At 46.9% G+C, this 19,396-nt stretch overlaps 2 protein-coding genes across 5 annotated transcripts in view; one reads left to right on the plus strand and one right to left on the minus strand.

The window, feature by feature from the left end:
- LOC124412512 (teneurin-m) overlaps positions 1 to 19,396 on the plus strand; it is a 336,307-nt gene that overhangs the window by 76,274 nt on the left and 240,637 nt on the right. The gene's annotated exons all lie outside the window — the stretch shown is intronic.
- On the minus strand, positions 13,811 to 15,646 carry LOC124412738 (sialin-like). The gene is made up of 6 exons (XM_046892860.1): positions 15,643 to 15,646; positions 15,286 to 15,571; positions 14,631 to 15,222; positions 14,435 to 14,567; positions 14,089 to 14,330; positions 13,811 to 13,990 (listed from the first exon to the last, which is right to left on the minus strand). Exons 1-6 carry the CDS (start codon positions 15,644 to 15,646, stop codon positions 13,811 to 13,813), a joined length of 1,437 nt encoding a protein of 478 aa, XP_046748816.1.

Here is a 19,396-nt window from a genome sequence, read left to right on the forward strand (position 1 = left end):
CTAGAAATGGTCATACTAATCGATTCCGAGACGAGAAATTTTCGGCTCCGAAAATGAGGAAAAAACTAAGGCTAACCCCTTTGGATTTTTGGCGAAAATTTCGACGACTTTGAAAAGTGCTGAAATGAATTCTTTCAGGCACTATTCCGACGTAATTTTGCGAGAGAAATCGATTAAGCGCAGTCCCAATACGCTGCGAGCGATAGCTGAAAAGTTACGGCCGAAAAAGTGAGGGTTTTGATCGTCATTTCTCTGCTGTTCGTCGGACGCTCTTTTCGATGTGTCTTCTGAGTTCCTGGGGGTCCAATCACTCCAGAGATCATCATAGAAACCGATTTCGAGACGAAAATCTGTCCGGCTCTGAGAATGACTAAAAAAGTAAGGCTTACACTAATTTTTTTTTTTTTTCGATATTGCTGGTAAAAATCCCTTATGCACACCCTGGAGCTTCGCGCAAGAAACTCCAGGGTAGTGCAGGACTTGCACCCACTAAAAAACCAGCGGCCACTCTGGTAAGGGTCGGGGACTCCACGGAACCGCACGGGGCATAACCTCAGGGAGCCCCCTGGCACCTTCGCAGATTTGCGCGGACCTACCCCTAACGCCTAGTTGGGAGTTGCGCCTCCCCTCCTACTCTATTGAATTTTTGTTCTCTATTATTTTCTACCTTCCTTATTTCCCCACCGCTTTCTTGATCTTGTTTTTTTTTTCTATTCTTTTCTCCCCCTTTCTCTGAAAAACATTCCTACCCGATGGTGGATGGTCGTCATTTAGCACCGTGGCCAGAGCTTCGCTCACAATCAGCGGAGCCGCCCATCGTATGGTGACCCCTACTCAGTGCTTGTATTGTCTTGACGGAGCACCCTTCTCATGCAGGGCTAACCTATTTCAATTTTTTGCGAAAATTTTGACGATTCTGAAAAGTGCTGCAATCTATTCTTTGAGGCACTATTCCGACGTAAATTTGCGAGAGAAATCGATTAAATCATGTGACATAATTCGACGCGACATGCAGTGAACGAAGCGGCTCGATAGCACGGGGTGTAAAAATGAAGGTATGTATACTTTATTCGTCGCAGATCGCCGAAGACGACGGCGGGCGGTATAATAATTCCGGGGGAAAAGTTGGCGCGTAAATCATTGCCGAGGCGCATATAACCCTCGTTACGTAATAATAAGGCGGTAACCTGGGTTCCCTGGTTCCCTTAGCCACCCTTGGCGGATGAAATTAAGGAGAAAGCGAAGGGGACACCCCGCCGAAAGGCATCGGTGAGCGATAGCGAAGGTTTCGGCAATGGACAGCGCGATCAGTCTTCCATTATGTTTAAGTCGGGGGTGTGGCGGCGGCGCAGTGGCGTTATCGGCCGCCCGGAGGCAACGAGGCGCTTCTTCTCCAGCTGATTCTGTCAATTTAATCGGGGAGAAGTCAACAGGCGGCTAGGATATTCCGATTTAGTATATATACGTTTCGTTATCGTTATTACAGCTCTGCTGCAAAGAACGTCACCCGGTTTCATCCTGATCGATGATTCCGCACCAACCTAGTTCGATCGGCTTCGTTTTTTCCGTGGGAAGTACCTCATACCCGAAATCCAGGCTCGGGGAATCCCTTGACAAGCCTTTCATCCTGTGCCTAAACGACGGCCGATAGCGGCGGGGGAAACGGCCAGGAATCGATGCTACAGCGAGCTGGAGACAGTATCGATTAACGACTCTGCCGCAGCGGAAGTTGACCCTGACCCTGTTGCCCGTTCGGTTTGTTTCTTTGGAAAATGAAATGACAGAGATCAGAGCAGCGGATTTCACTTTAACGTTAATTTTATATTCGCAAATTTACGCGGCGGCAAAGGTTGATTTACATTTCTCTGTGTCAATGTTTTTTCTTCTTCCCTCCGCGCGTATTTCCCTGATAGAATTAACAGCAATTTTCTATAGCTGACGACGCGTAACGCTGAAGAAAAACGAATCAGTATTGCAGAAATGAATGTCCCGGGATGTGATCGCGTTTTTGCTTTCTATTCTACGTCTGAAATAATGAAAAACACTACGCTGGGTGTACTGTATATATATACCTCAGCGTGCTTCTATTCAAGGCACGAAATTCGAATGATTCGAAGCCTGCAGCCGAGGGTTGGTAGATACAGGGATGAAAATGGAAATACGAGGCACAGCCTGGCACAGGTGCGTCAGAGATGTCTGTCATCTCTCCACCGAGTCTGCGGGATCCTCGCTCAAATGAAGCCCCGGTGAAAACTTGGCTGTTCTCAGATTTCCACCGTATATTTCAACAGTCCTCTTGTCGATGGGATCTCGTTCGAGATTTCAATTCGTCACTTTGAGACACCCCTCGAAAATTGAGGTGCTGGATATTTTCTTCCTACAAGACGGATGATCGATAATTCTCGCTTACGTAGGCGCCTATGAACGAATAAATATTTCCGCATTTCTTAACGCTGTGACAATAGAATAAAAACGAAGCAAGAAAGAGCGGTTTGTCGAAAACTAATTTCGCTTAAAAGTGGGCAACTGTCGTATAAGCTGACCATCAGACTGATTAAGTGTGAAGGAAAGCCGCCGCACAAGATTAGCCCTCCGATGTAGCCTAGAATACCGTGGCACACATGTGGCAGGATCGAGCTGCGTGTCGTGCATTTCGGTAATTAGACCTTGCGTGCGTTATCGTTCGTGACGTGCCGGATTCATTGAAAAATGAGGAGTCCGTCGGAGGCCTTTACAAATCCGTACAAGTAGTAGTCGGTTCGATTGACCGCCCGTCGTCTTTGCGCCCGTCGATTTTTCAATATCAAGAGAAGAAAGGGGCTCGGGGTGAGTGCTTTCTCTTTGCCCAACCTGTTATGTCTATACGCTATCACGAAATTCTGTATATTTTTCTCTCTCTCTCTCTCTTTCATCGAGGCTTTTTCTCTGTCGAACGCTGGGTGGCGTTGGAACCCCAGCCAGCGGTCAGGGACCATCATGAAACACTGACAGGCTGCGTTCGCTAATGTATTGATCGTTGATCGCGCCACTGGACGTCCTGTCCATGATCTATTGAATGCTGACCGCGACGCATATATCTCCATTACCGCGACCGCATCTCGTACACGCCGCTACACTCGACGCAAAAACCGGCCACCCTTGCACCGCGCCATTTTGGTGAGCAGGATTTTCAGCTGTTCACTGTTCTTCCGCCTTTTGGTCCCCGGTGAAATTGATGGCTAGCCCATGGCTGGAAGGAATATGCTTGTGCGAGTATAAAGGTCAATACATAGGCTGCTCTTGTAGATACGAACGCGGAATAAATTGACGCCAGATCATTAAACAGATTTGATCGGATGATGAATCGTGCACTGATGTTACACGACGCGATATAACCAGTGGAAACTCCTGCTGGTCTCTGTTTACTAAGTCCGTTTGGTTACGCCGTATAGTATCATACAAGTTCAGAGTCTGCTTCTTCTTCTACTTCTTCTTTTTCTCGAGTTGCTCGATTATACGAATTTAGCGTGACGAAGATGTATAATGACGCCAACTAATATCGAAGCCTCCTTTAATTCATCTCATCTTCGTATCCATTAATAACCGAAGGCTTTTCTTTGTTTCAGGTAAGTCAGCAGGGTTCCGTACAGCACGTATACACCGTGTAGTACCACGTGAGTTTCAAAGTCATTAATCAAGTCAGGCTCGCGTCTAACGCGGACGAAATATCCCGCAGTGAAAAATATCACGAGGAAAAAAACATCCCTCAAACTACCCCAGAAACTCTGCTGATATTATCTATCGTGCGATAAACGTTATTCAGATATCCGGTTGGATCGAGGCTGTTCCAATTCGCGGTATAATTAGTATGGAAAATTTTCTTCAAAGTTGCGTTACGACGACGACGCTTATGTGCCAGTTGAAATCGTTCTCATTATCATTAGCCAACGTACGTTCCAATTACCCGGTCACGTTCCTCCCTTTCACATATTTGGAACAAATAGTTCAGTTCATCGTGCCATTTATTTTTCCTCTTCGCCCGATGTGGCGTCATCAAAATTTTGGCACGAATGGACGGCAATAAAGTAATAACCCAGACAACGAGTCGCCGAGTCTTAAACCTCGGAGACTTCATTTTATCCGGAGATAACACGCCACTGAGTGCCTTGAAACGCTCGAATTTTGTTAATTAAATGTCTCCGGCGATAGATTCAACCGATTCCAGTTTGTTTATAGGAAGATCCTGGTCCTCTCTCTGCACCTGGCTTTACTCGAATAAGGGAAAGAGACGATTTGGGGTTAGCTGACGGAACGAGAGAGCGAAGGAAGCAGGGCGGGCTAATTGGATGTCGAAGGCGCAATCTTGTGGTCTCCATTTGTCATTTGGTAGCAGACACCTCCTCCCCCGTTTCGCCGCGGCGAGAGTTTTGTCACGAAACCGCGACTTTAATTCGGTTCATCTCTTTCACAATCCGATTTCGATCAATTACATGCGGCCCCCAATCGGCTCCCTTTTTCCCCTTTTTCTTACACCCGATAATGACAAGTCGATAGAAATATTGCATTCTTCGCCTGACGGATCGAGGTCACATCGCTGCCGTCGAGTCGATGGGAGGTTGGAAAGGGAGAACAAAGAAAACCGAGAAACGCCGGATTTTAAAATTGGAAGATTCGAGATGAACTGAGAAGCTCATATATGTCAATAGGTACTGACATAATCCACCTTTGGGTTTCTCCAGCAAAGAAGGCATACCAATTGAACGGATAAACACGAGACGTAGTGTAAACTCCGAAACCACGTCAACTTTGTGAAAACTTTAGCTTGCCAGAGACCCCTTCCAACAGGAATCAGATGTCGATGGAACAATTCATTCCACCATAATCGACCTGAACGCTGCTCCGATCTCTTCATGTAACAGATTTTACGGTTCGATGTACGTACCAATTGAAGTTGTGAATTATTCAGGGTCGTGGGTTGAACAATTACCAAGGTCTTTGTAGAAAATGCAGATGTATACGATGCGTGTAACTGGAGGGTAAACTCGTGCCACGCAGAGGCTAGCACGGAACGTTGTTAGGGGTTGTATAGCCGTATAGCCAGCCACCGTGCAACGTCTATCGCACTTGTGACGCAAGGGGGTTGTGCAGGGTTTACACGTCGATACGACGCCACGGCAGCGGCATTGTTTGCCCGAAAGACAACACCAGTAATTGTCTCCGTCCGTTCCTCCGTAACCCAGTTCCCGAATAACCAGAAAAATACACGATTTAGCAGGTGAATTTAAAGGTAGTATCAGCGTCAGGGTACATTCGGTTTTCACGATCATCGATCATCGTTCGTGCAGATTTGACTTTTGTGACGTAGACGATAGTCATTGGCACGGTTCGATCGCTTCTCCCCTGCTTTACTTCCCGCACGAGGAATTACGAACGAGTGACTAATTGTTCGCACGCGATAAACCAGACGGACGATAAATTCTTCTATGGCACTCAACCGGCGTGGGTGAGGCTTAGCCATGTGGTGGCCACGTTCCGTCGCCGCAATATACCCGGGGAACCCGAGACTCGGTGAGCCGGAGACCTGCAGCCGACGACCGGGAGAACCGGAGGAGCAACGCTACTAATTGCTCATTAGCCGGGTTCACAAGCATTCCTGAACGCATCGCGAGCTACGCTGCTCTTACTCTTAGAAGAAAATATCCTCAGTCCCGTAGCCCGATGCGGAGATGAATAATAATTATTGTGCAGCATCGATGTACAGAACAAGGTCGAAGCGAGAGCGACATTGCAAAGAGCCACTCGTCGTCGCACAAATTCAAGAGAGAATAATAGAGGCGGTGTAATTTTTTGCTACAGTGTTTAGTAGCGTATAGCTGGAGCCGAAGTTATCCAGGAAAATTTCACTTCCTCTTACCGATTTTCTCCACGTAATACCTTGGGCGCATTGTCAATGGTGTTACGGTCTCACCTTATCACTTTATTTTAATGCTCGCTCGTTTTCGTTATCCGAGTCCTTAGTCCCGCTCGATTTCATCAGCCACCCCACCCACCCCCAAGTCCCGCGCCACCCACTCGCAGACCATGATTAATCGTTGTAAATAAACGTCCTCGGTAGGACTGCCTCGAGAAGGATTTTGCCCGAGTTGGTTGGTTATTTCTTGCCCTTGAGGGAGAGTTGTGCGGAATTCGCCGGTGAGAGCGGGGGATGAAGGGGGTCGCGATGGCGGCGATGCGGAGTCGAGAATTTATAGGGAGTGTCCCACGCGTGTATAATTTAGTGTCCCGCTCGCGAGAATATGAGATAGGTAGTTAAGAAAATGTGTAATACCGTTACTTCGACGAGTTTCTCGCCGTCTTCGTCAGCCTCGCTCTCCGTCTCTAGCAACCCTCGAAGTTTCGTACTTTCTTGCCCTAAACTCTGACCCCTCTAACCTTCATCCCTTATCCCTTACTCCGCTACGTCTCGTCAGCTCAGCAACTGCAAGTGCCAAGAGTAGTTAGCCGAGTCCCTAGGCAAGCGACCAACCGAGGTCCATTAAAATCCTCGCACATAGATCCGTTTCAGCCGTTCAAGGATCGACCTTCCGTTGCGTCGTCCTTGACTGCAGGACCGCAAACTCCTTCGAACGTGAAATAGAGATTTTTAGAACAGCTCTCTCTTCTCCCCTTTTTCTTTTTTCATTTCGTCCAAGGGGCAGAGTCGGGGCCAAGCCTTATATAATCGGGGATCTCGTCAGGGTGCTCAACCTCTCGAGAAGAACTGGGTCGAGCCTCGGAGCGTCTCTTAATTAATTACCTTCTTCAGCTCGCTGGAGTCTCTCTCCGCTAGCACGGAGGGGAGGCACCACCGTCGAAAGTATGTAGCGCGCACGTGTTGTTAGTAGCTGCCCCTCGAACACGCCAACCCCAGTTTCTCAAACGCATCGCGTCGACGGAACTTGGCCGAGCGTAAAGGGTGTAAATGTCTTCGCTTCTAGCTATCACGAGGGCGCAAGGCCAAGACAGAGATTCTGCCAAGGTGGGGCGACTGCAAGGAAAAGCGCGGGGCTTGCGAAGTATATTGTTACGAGGAACAAGGATTAGATAATTAATGAGGCGAGGTTAAGTATCTCGGAGTAAGCGAGTACCCAGCTATTCTTTATACTCTCCCTCACTTCTACTTCTTGTTCTTCTTCTTGTTCTTCTTCTTCTTCTGTCTCAACATCCCCCAAGCGTGAGAGCAAAGAACCAAGATATTTGTGTAATGATCAAGGTGCTGCATCTGCTCTCCTAAAAACTTCCCTGAAACTCACTCACTCACTCACCCTCTCTTATTTTATCCTCGGAGATGAGCGCTGTTGTGATCTCGTGATCGAAGCCCCTTGCGATTCTGAAGCTTTTCGAAAACACGAAGAAGAAACATTCTCCTTTATTCACACCCCGGTCAAAGTAAGAAAGAAAAAAAAGGGAGAAAAACCGGACTAAATTACTCAGAAGAAAAACAACGTAATGAGGGCGCAAAGTGAAGCGACGAGCTTCGCAGCGCGAGAGACGGTAAGAACAAAGTGTTCTTCGCTGACTGCAGAACTATCGAATAGCACATCGTGGTTGCAACTTGGCTGCACCAACTCCCGAGGGGTCAACAACGGCGGAGGGGGGCAATTAAAACGTCTGAAGCCGCTAACGAGGATCACCTTGCCAGGAAATTTTCATCCCTGAAGCATCCCGGCGGTCTTTCAACGGAATCTGAGATTGCGGAAGTCACTGATTGCTCAAAGAGTACTTTCTTCTTAGACGAAAAAACAATTTTTTTTTTTTTTTTTTTCAAATTATTGTCAAGTTCTCGTCTGACCGAAATGCCTCGAGCGAGTTTTGTTCCAATTTTTTCTCTCTCTCTCTATCTCTCTCTAATATCTCAATTCCATCGTGTTGTTTGCTGGTCCATAGCTCGACTTTGGTTTGATTTGACTTCTTATAGGCTAAAAAAGGGTTAAGAGCAGGTGGGCCTGAGATGACATGCAGCATTCGAGATGATTGTTTCATTCACTGAATTCTCAGCTAATGGAGCGAAGCGGTAATTAAAATTCTTCCCAAATACCAACATCATCAAACCCTTTAGGTGCACAAAGGAAACCGCGCGAACTATTCGTCAGGATGGGCGTGTCGGATATTACGATTTTCATAAGTATCTATATATACATATATATATATATATATATATTTCGGTGGCTATCACTGCAGAACGACAATGATGCTGACGATTAACATTCGATTAAAACTGTATACACCAACCTTGTACATTCAGCCGCCTCCGACACCTGCCAGAGTTTTTTTCCGATGGACTCGAAAATTGTTGGTGGGCCCGCAGCTGGGTGGGCCCGAAACGAGCTCCAAGCAATACATCGCGATGGTAATTACGGAGAGGTTTTAATTAAATTTAATGAAAAATAATGTATCGAATACACGCGCGCTGCATGCCACTTGGCTGCAGCCTAATATTATGATGTATGCACCTATTTTTCAAACGAAAGTATACAAACGTCTCAATATAGCTCGGATTCCCGCAGTCACTGGGATCCTATTCCGTCCAAAGAAAGTAGCGGCGCGGCGGTATAAAGCGATAGCGGGAAATTCAGGCGAGGAATGTTTTTCACAAATCACTTGGAGTGGACTTCGGGCGAGCTTTGGATCCCTGGCATGCTTTGTCTCGACTGGACAGAGATATCAGGCGAGTTTCACTTTGGGTTGGCGGCGGCGAAACGTATACAAATGGAAATTAAGTCGGGAGCTGGGGTTTTCCTTGACATTTTCTCTCCGCGTTCGCGAGCGGAAAAACAGAACTCCGCAGAGTTCCGTAGGCAAGAATCGAGCTGAAGTCAGGCTCGCTTACGGCGAGACAAAAGGTCGGATTATAAGGGACGGTTAATTATTAAAACTGTTTTGGCCGGTAATTAAATTCCAGGATTCGAATATTACCATTCATATATATATATATATATGCACCGGGTATGTTTTCCGCAGCCTCTTTCTGATTAAAAATCGTGCGACGAAGGAATAAATAAATAAATTCAACCGACGACGAAACTACCACTTCTTCATACTGCCGCCTCGTACCAGCTGCGTCGTATTTCCAAGGGGGTCTTAAACCCCACCTGAGAATAATATACGGAGTAAAATGAGATCCCTTGATTATCCCGTAAGAATCGATTGGCAGAGCGCTGCATGCAATATTCGCGTCGTGATCAAATGACCAAGCGATTTCTTATGAGATTCCGTCCCGTCTTCTTCAATATCAATTTAAATTCCCCGCCACTTTCATATGGCACCTGGTCAATGAATTCAATCAACTATCAGTTTGTTTCCACCATGGATTCAAAACAGACTGCAATTTCATGAACCGTGGCATGTGAGCTCGTGCAGGGAAAAAATAATGATAGTGATAATAGTAATAATAGTGAGCACACTGCGAAAAAACCTTGCAGACGACCTTCAGACTACCAAAGAACCCTTCTCTCTCTCCACGAGCACTTTATCCAAACATTTATCAACACTTACCCAGCAGCGTCTTCTCATCACCTAAGTTATTCGTTCACATACAAGACCACGGGGCTTGTGTCAATTTGCATAGGAAAACCCGTCTTCCATTCAGCCAAATTCGTCATACTCGCTAAAATTTCTTTCATGCTGAATACATGCGCCAATTCAGACGATCTTGAATTTCGCGGCGGTTATCAGTTGCAGATGAAGCAGCAGTTCGAGACGATTTCTATTCACTCGTATACCGATGTATATATCATAGTATCGACGCTCGCATTAAGTGACGGAAGTTTGACCTGTCAAACGGTTCACTTTCAGCAAAGTAGATTCTGCCCTGACGAAGGAACGCGGCTTTGGTATCTTGTGGACTCCGTACAGAGAAGGAATCGATACTGAACCGTATAAAGTGCACTGTCACGAGCCGGTGAGATAGCTGAGTTAATTGAAAAATGCATAAGAACGTACTCCCTGGTATGACTGTAAACGCGTTTTCGATTCAACCCGAGATCCCGACGATCTCCATAAATAGACTCACAGCAGCTTTGAGCGGATCGAACGGCCATCATACGAAGCGCGCTGTACCAATCTCACGCCTGTTTTTACAGGAGATAAAGAAAGACAGAAATGAAGATGAATTGGAAAGAGAGAAGCTCGTGTCAGGGTGGAGAGTGGAAACGTACGATGCGTAGTAAGATCAAGCCATAGCGGTGGAGAAACCAGTAACAGACTTTTACTGTTATTTTGCAATGTGAGATTGTCTTCTTTTCTTTTTTTGAAAACGTAAAAATGCAGCTGCAGGGACGTACCGCTAAAGTCTAGACAGTCTGCATATAGTAATAATTTCGAAAGAATATTCGAATGCAAATCCGCCCACCTACCCAATCTAGGCAAACCTGAAATATCCGAGAGCGAAAACGCGACAGTTTGGCGTCGCCAAAAACTCTGCAAGATTCAAGATTCGAGTGAAAGAGAGAAAGAGAGAACGAGAGAGCAGGAGAGTAAGGGTCTCTTTCTGGTTCTCATCAGCATGCGAAAACTTTGTTATTTGTTTGAACACGTTAAATTATGCATGCACAATATGCCGACGACGGGCGAGTACGTCGAGTTGGAAATAGGGGTGGGTGGTCGGGTGGGTTAGGTGTAGGGGGGGCGGTGGGGGGGGGGGGGCGGTACTCGAATAAGCGACGGTCTATCCCGCGTGCCTGCGTAATTGAAACAACAATAAAGTGTGAGCGAACAACAATGAACGTGCGTAATAACTCGGAGCTCTTTGCCGAGGCGTTGACGCCACCGTCAAGCCGGATCTCGAGGGGTGGGGGTGGGGGGTGTTACCGCACGTTGACGAAAACCCGATGGAGGAAAAGCTTAGCAAAGAGCAGCGGGATGCCTGAGCCGCCGAGCTGAGCGACGTATCCGCTGTCCCCGTGGGGTGAAGGAGAGAAATATTATTAACGTGAAGCCTTTTTCCACCTTGGTGAACTTCTCGACTCTCCCGCAATTACCCAGCGATGCCTCACACCGTGCAGAATGAGGAGTTAGGAAAGGGAGTCACTGGCTCTCCGAGAGGTGTGCCGGACCCTTGATTTCCGAAGGGGATTACTCGCGCTACCAAACCCGGCTGACTTCCGCACCATGGCACAAACGCGTGGATGTGCATACATGCAAGTGTATTGCGTCACGATGGTCCTCGTGCATTTATAGAATATTATACATATACAGCACGATGATAACTAATCGCTGCGGGAAGAGTTCGCGCCGCACACGTTGCAGCGTTCACAAAGAGGGTGCATGCAGGCTTCCATCTTCGGGCAATGAACCACTGAAGCTAAGCGCACTTGTAGGTACGCAATTTTTTCACCAAGGGATGGTGGGGAGTCCGTTGGTGCGCGCCGGTTGCTTCTGCCCGTCAACACGCGGAAGGCCGAACGAGGGTTGCATCGTCGATGTAAAGTGTTTCGCGTCTGCACACGGGGTACTCGCTCGATCGCTCAGGGGTATTTTACACACCCGTGCAGCGGTGGTGGGGACGCAGAGTGGACGGGGAGAAAACTGGTATGAAACCCCGCCCCCGATACACACCAGGCAGCGAAAGGGTGCATGAGGGAGATAAAGTGACTCGGGGCAGCTGGCGGCGTTCACCTACAGCAGTCGCTATTCGCCCCACATAACTAGTGACCCATATTCCCTTGGGTCTGACAGTAAATCTGCGGGACTTGCATCCGTGTTTGCACTGTCGTATTTTCCGAGCGTCAACCACCGTCAGTTCTGAGTAGAGGATGTGGAGGGACGGCGTCAATTGCCGTGAAAAATATGAACCCACCCGGAGAACCTGACATTGGATATAATTATCACCATCAAGTCGAGAGCCGGAGGAATTTATTTGCGTGGGACATGCAACGACCATTGTTTCCATGTCCAAGTACTACGGTTGGGTCTTCCAAACGCGCGCGTCCCTTCGCCCTGTGATCTGGCTGCAACGCGTGGATGCCGGATGGATTCCATCCGTTTCGAACACCGCGAAAATGCCTGGAATTGTTAATTTCGCTTCACCCCGCCTCCTGCAAGGCTGTGGACACATTTTACGGGGGTGCGAGACACCCTGCAACGTGCAACCCTGCGCTTTTCAGCCAGCTCACGACGCTTGTCTGCACGTGTATAACCGACTCGCACTCACCCTGGTTTCACCCTTTCTTATAGCTCGGTACCAACCAGCGGTACGAGACATTTGCGACCAAGCAGTGGCAGTACCACCGGCGGCACGAGTAGCGCCAGACCTCGGCGTTATTACCGACGATAAATCGCCACCTTTAATAAGAACGCCTGCGTGCCAGCCCTACAACCACGTCGTGCTTCGCTATGCCAGGCCGTCAGAGAGGAAGAAGAGCGAGGGTGCGAAAGAGAGGGAGGGAGAGAGAGAAAGGAAATTAAGAGCCAGTCGACCTCTCGCCGATTCATTTATGCAAGAGAACAGTCCATTGATTTTTCTTGATCTATATTTTCATAGCTTTCTCGCGAACCTAAGCTCCTCGCATCATAGTGTGAAAAGACACACTACGGATCAGCCAGCTCGTCGACAGTTTTGACGAGTCGTGCGAACCGATCACCTGACGCTCCTGCAACCACCGCCTTGGTGACACCTTGGGGGTGCGCCACTTTCGGAGGGTGTATTTTAATCTCGAATAGAAATTCAAATTCAAATTCCCGTTCTGAATGGAACTGAGATTAGTGGTGATGCATTATTCCATTATGTACCACGTCGCTGACACACATTTCCTCGCTAAGCTTTTTCCGATACGAGACACACCAGGCCGAGGACCATCTGCGGGCCTGTCATATGTGTGTTATAAAAAAGTATTAAACCGAAAAATTGAGGGTAGGGAGAATCACGCGGTAGTCAGAGAGCCACTAAGTGATCAGACCTTGAAAACAATTCCCTTGTGATATCTGATGATGTTCTTTTCTTCCTTTCCTTTCTCTTCAGCTCCCGAAGAATTCCATTCGGAACCGCTAACCCCCGATTTCCATGATCGGAACAGCAGGTGCATTTCCCATGATGAAGCACCGCACCGCATACAAAAAGTCCTAAGAGTAAAGAGTGACCAGCAAGTTTGATAATGTGTTGAAGATTCAGGTATCTTCTATAAAAGACTCTACCAGTCTCTGTCGAAACAATACACGAGACATCTGAAACCAGTCTTTCGACTATCCTGGCCAAGTGAATAATTTGGGATCTGGTTATCTGGTTCAAATTAGGCGCACATTATGATCAAGAGGACAGGCTTTCATGGCTTCGTGGAGTATAAATACAGACAGTGAAAGAGCAAACGAAAAAGCAATATCTTCACTTCAGACATGGCGTCACCGTAGATAAATATAACGACATACTGAAAGATTTTTTAGCAGAGCTAGTAGCAGAACGCCGCGTGAAGCTCTACGGTATAATTGGGACGCGAGGAATTCTTCTGCCAGGTGGCACCTAATTGGTCCACCAAGAAGCCACGTGGGTGGCCTGGCGCTAATTATGCGTGAAGACTTTCTTCGTTTCTCCGGGACGAGTGTAACGCTTGGGGATAGCTGGTACGTTGCTCACCGAAAGCATATCAGTGGATAAGTCCAGGTGCACGATTTGTACGAATACACGCACATAATTACAGGTGGCAGCACCTGTGCGCGGTCTTATCGAAATAATTAAGTCGAGGAGATTTTTATTTAGCAAAGAATTTTTACCGTTTTTCTCCATTCTACATCTTGGATCAAACTTCAAAGTACATTCCGGTTTGCACTCGGTAAACCCCAACTAAATAAAGAGCATTAATTACTGACGGCGGTCCTCACGATTTCTACTTTCAGATGCCACCTCCTCTGTGACAGCACTCTGTTCGACTTCATTCCAAGGCTGAATGTTACCGGATCCAAATATTGTGAATATCAGCCACGCTGATATCTGACATATGATGATTATCCAGAAAATATTTCTCCAGGTAGCGAAGGTGTGCTGAAAAAAAGTCGATTAGGGGCACGTTTCGTTGTTGATATTAGATGAAGAATTTTTCTTTTGTTTTTTTCTTTTCATTGAGATGACTTGCGGTAAACCTCGTTCTTGGTAAAGTGCCCTGTCAGGGCTGGGATAACGAACGCCGGAATAGTGCCAGGTGTGTTTGTGATCCCCATCAAAATCCCTGCGAAGTTCGGGGACAAGTCGTTCTGGTTACATAAGTGGCCGATGAAAACTGTACCGGCTACGACGATATTTATGCAAAGAAGAATCGTTGTGGCCAACCTGTGACACCCGATGTAAGCGATGATTAATATGAGTACAGCGGTCGGGACGCAGCCTAACGTGGAGAAAAAGGGTACGCTTCAGCGTCATCTTTATACACACGGGTGAGAAGTTCAACCAAGTTGAAAATCACTCGAGACTTCATCAAATGTTACTAACTTATAGTGACGGCAATTTTTCTTGCTACCGTCATATTCCAAATACCCCGCAATCTTCCCCAGTCCAACATCTTTCCAAGACATGGATTGAGAATCGCGATGATCAGATACGGAAAGCAGGTTATCCCGGCGTTCTAAAACGTTAAAACAATTCTCACATGCAAGGGCATAAAAAGTAAAAGACAACGTCGACTCACCGCTTTGATGTTGAACTTGAGAATATGATTCATGTACAAAGGCGCCGTGGTCAATAAAAAGTACCAGGAAAAATTGCCAAGAGTATTGGTTAGTATCAGGGCCCACAACGGTACCGAAGTGAAAATGGCCTTCCATGGTACTCTGGGCTTGTTTTCAGAAAAGGGTTTGCGGTGACCATAAGCAGCGCAAATATATTCCCGTTCTTCTTCAGTGATAAACTTTTGTGACTCGGGGTTATCGGCGAAAAAGAAGATGAAAATAATACACCAGATCAAAGGTAGAGTTCCATGGATGTAGAATACGGCCTCCCAGCCTGCGGCACTCATGATTTGAGCGGTGGTCAGTATCGATATCACAGTACCAAGCGGCATGCCCGCGTATATGATCGCCGCCCACATGCTCTTCTCCTCGTAAACAATCCACTTGCCCATCATCACGTTCATTACCGGAAGGTTCGAGGAGCTTACTAGACCGGTCAGGAATCGAAGAGCGTAAAGCGCATGGAGATGCGCTCGTGCTGTCAGCGGCAACAGAATAGTTGTAACAGCGTTGAAGAATACCGTGACGATCAACACCCACTTTGAGTTGAACCTGTGGGAACCTATGAAGTACCAAGCCGCAATTACACGGCGATATTTCAGTCTACTCGCTTACCTATCGGCGCAGTATCCACTAGGAAACATGCCGAGCATGTATCCGGCGAAGTAGATGCTAACGACGAATCCTTGCTCAACCGGTGTCCATTCGAACGGTCCTTGGATCCTGGCAGCCTCGGTATCGTCATTGGTGAACTGTGGGCACTGTGGGGCTGCCTTTTCCTCTTCGACAGGCTTGTGTTTTGTCATACCAATTATAGCCGTTGCAATGTTAACCTTTAGTCCGTAGATTATCATGTTTGCGATGCAGAGCATCATCGCGCAGGCAGCGCGGACGTAACCCACTGTGTCAAGGGAAGAGTCGAGGAGTCAGCGATACATGGACTCACGATTTTTGATAAGGAAATCGACTCACCCATTATCAGAGAAATAGAGAACTGTGAAACGTCAGTGGTGTAAACACGTCCGCCCCGTCATTCGATCGTCTATTTTTCCTCCAGCAGATCCTCCGTAGGCTGAATAGTCACTCGATCTAGCGGTCGGTCTCAAAGCCTTCAATGGTACTTAGTGGTTTTCTTCAAACGCACGCACACAAGGCTCTGCTCAAAAAATACGCACCGTGTCATCCATTTCGGGGTGATTAGAGGGCAGACGCGGACTAAGCCTGACAAATGGATCTGGCTGGACACGTTCCTCCATACATCTCCACGTGGCGAAGTTGCCGTCTTCAGAAATGTTTGCCACCAGCTACATAGCTCGACTTCAAACCATAGACCTGAGTTTTTGTAGAGAAATCGAGGGCGGACTCTTGTTCCACCTGGATTACGAATTATTACTACGGTATCAATTACTTCCAAGTATATGTATAGAAGAGGACGTTGCCTCCTCGATACATCGACCATCTTCCTACCTAAGGAATTATTGCTACTGACGTCAGTCGAGTGACCTCAATATTATACAATCGTTGGCAATGTTGACCGATAAATATTCAACAGGATTCAAATTATATAGTTTGATCGTATCGATGAGTATATCGTCCTTGGACTATTCATCTCGATGACAAATGGAGGACTGATCATACGCACAGAGCGCACGTTCTGCTGTAGCCCCCGAAAAATCGGAAGATCGTTAGTGCTGACTAAGAACACGTTTTGACTCAACTTTTTTCATCGTTTCAGTAACCTGAAGTCGTTGATTAACGCGCAGCAGTCGGCCATGCAACGACTCCACCTCAGTCTTATCTAATAGTTTTTAGGGACCAGATGGACCCTAGGATTGAGTCGTTTTATTTCCAGCTGTAGACAACGGACGAAATAGGCAAGTGGGTATAGTCAGAAGTAAAAGCAGCACGTTTTAAAGGCTGTGAAAGGGTCACGTCGTTAGCACGCACTTAGGAACAACTCGACCTGGCCGGCCTACCATCAGAGCCTTTGTCTTCATTCACAGCTTGCTTTTTATGATAATTTTCATTCGGATTACTTGGTATAAGACAAAGACCAGCGTAACAACTGACGGTGGTCTATTATTCTAGCACGTTTCTGGCTTTCTTGCTATTCACTTATATATGCGAGATATATGAAGTACAGGCCACTCGGCGATGACATGTTCAGCTCCGATCCACATTCACTACAAATCGATGTGTCATCATAATTTGTCCCCGATTTTCTGCACTTTTAATTCCATCATCATCATCACCATCATTACTACATCCCTACACCTCCCTTTTCAATTTGCCACGTAATTTGCTTTAAAAAATTTTGCTGATAAAATACCCACAAATACGTTATCCTTCCACGTGTTCCACTGGAAAGGATTATCCATTACTCCGATATCTGGACAAGGATAAAATTGAGAGTGTCGAAAAATTGGAAGATCGTGGCTTCTATCTATTCAGCGATTACACGGACAGAAATTTCGTTTCTCCTTTGCCTTTTGAGAGTGCCGCAGGTAGGTTCGACAGACTTACGATGCACGCGGAACAAATGACCATTATATTCGAATATACGCCGAATATACGAAGCCGAGATAATAGCGTAGCGACGCGTCCCGGATTATCAAAAGAGTTGAGACGGCGTCTGGCGACCCTCTCGCGGGTTTCGAACTCGAAGGATATGATCCGCTTAATGTGTCCAAAGCTTAAGACTTACGAGTATAATGAATGATACGGGACTAAGCTCGACAGAGAAGCCCTGCCGAGTGACGGCTTACATGCATATTGATGTCACGGTTGATATTAATACGGTGATGTCTCGCGGTTGAACTGGTCCCAAAGGCTTTGGTCTTCACCGCCCAACATCCCAGCGCGGCAAATCGGACCTAAAAACTCGAAGAATCTCACTTAGTCGAAATATCAACCGTAATTGTCACCACACTGTCAGCTTCGCCGGGTCGAGGAGCAGGAGTTACATGAATGGATGTACGAAGCATTACCCGCGTGCTTTAAACATGCCTGAACATTTTGATCAGCTGCGTATCTTGGCACTCAAATATTACCGCCGATCGGCGTCCTGTTGGATCCTTGACAGCGGTTCCTCTTGACCGAGCAGGGATAATCGCTTTAGACCATAAAGTGCTCCTGATGCCCCAGGTTATACCTCGAGTCAGTCGAGCGTGGAATCCGTGTGACACCGGCGCTCAGATCAACCTTAAGAAGAACGCAGTGCAGATAATTCCACGGATCTTTTCTTTAAAGCGATTCAATAAAGGTAGAAATATTCTGAGCTTCGTCTAGTAGAGCTAGGAGAGGAGAGGAGAGAAGTCGCGTCAGGTAAACAGGAAGATTGCTTTAGCCAACTTCGCAAGGTCTAATGCTTCGTCATGTCATCAGGTTGATCCTTGGTAACGAGCGAGTCACGGGAAACGGCTAACAAGACAAGCATCATCTCTCCCGTAGGATGAAGCGGCGCTGCGTTGGTTTTCAGAAGGGCACGTATAAGATGTGACGTCGACAAGTTGGAATCACAAACGCTCGCTCACTTACACAGGCGGTTATTATACCTCCGCTGGCGAGCAAGCTGTCTTTCTCGCGTTTCGCGACAACTTTTTTCGCCTTTTTGCAGCACGCGTCCTCTCTCTCTCTCTCTCTCTCTCTCTTTCGCTCTTTCATAATATTGTACACAAACCCTTCTCCGTGGGTGAAGGGCAAAAAGCAGGCAAAGCGACTTTCACTCGGCCATCAATCACACCCCTCTTTCTATACCGCTTTCTCTCTTTATCTCTTTAGCCTAGCTATACCTGGCGCGTTTTTCCCAACCAGATTTCGCAGATAAATACATACAAAATTTGATAAAAATTTTCGACCCTCGAGACGCGCGGCGCCCGCGTTAAGTCAGTTGTATTTCAGCCGTATACGCGAGCTAAACGTGCAAAATACCCCAGTAAATATTCCCGCTTGTCCCCAGGGCGATTCAAAACTTGCTAAAGTAGCACCGCTGGTGTAGGAATACGAGATAGATACTCGGGCGAAATTATGTAGCCGATAACTAAAAAGGGGAAATAAATTCCCTCTGAGATATAAAATTCGGTCGGATTTCTGCGGGGATGGAAAATAAAGAAACTGTGACAATAACTAACGACCAGTCTCCGAGGTCGAGTAGCGAACTGCTACACTGCAGTTGGAAAATAAGTGAGAGAATGTCGAAGTGTATAAATCGTAAACGCGACTCACCACCCTCGCTCATTCTTAAAAGGGTTGATCTACGATCCGTGATGATGAGAGACTGAGAGTCTAGACGGATTCTGAAAGTTTTCGCAAATTTGTTGTTCGCTGGCTACGCTCTCGTTCTTATTAATCTTCAAAAAAGTTTAAGAGTCAGCCTTGCTCCGCGGTTGTTAATGTATTTCACGAGGCGTCAGTGCTATGAGCTTAAAGTGCGTTGCGTCCAGACTTTGCGTAACGATTTTTTACGATCTCACGTTCGCGACCCACGTAATACATTTGTTTTTTTTTTTCGTCCGCCTTTCATTACCATTCGTTTGAAAGTTGATAGCCTGATCCGATTCCACTTCATGTAAGCGTAATATACGCGTAAGTCCGTGGATCGACTGCTGAAACTGGAGAAGCTGCAGGATTTACGCAGATAAAACATGAGAACAGCTTGTGTCTAACTTGTGTCTAGTGTGGAAGGCTAGCTTAATATTAATCATGTAAAGGTCAGTTGAATTTTTGA

The sequence above is a fragment of the Diprion similis genome, chromosome 11 (assembly GCF_021155765.1).
Source record: "Diprion similis isolate iyDipSimi1 chromosome 11, iyDipSimi1.1, whole genome shotgun sequence".
Lineage (NCBI taxonomy): Eukaryota > Metazoa > Arthropoda > Insecta > Hymenoptera > Diprionidae > Diprion > Diprion similis.

Excerpts from the sequence above, each read along its gene's own strand:
- LOC124412738 (XM_046892860.1), bottom strand. Across the intron at positions 14,568-14,630 it reads TCAAGTTCAACATCAAAGCG|AACGCCGGGATAACCTGCTT; the intron begins GTGAGTCGACGT and ends TTAACGTTTTAG. Across the intron at positions 14,331-14,434 it reads AAAAATTGCCGTCACTATAA|GCTGCGTCCCGACCGCTGTA; the intron begins GTTAGTAACATT and ends TCTCCACGTTAG.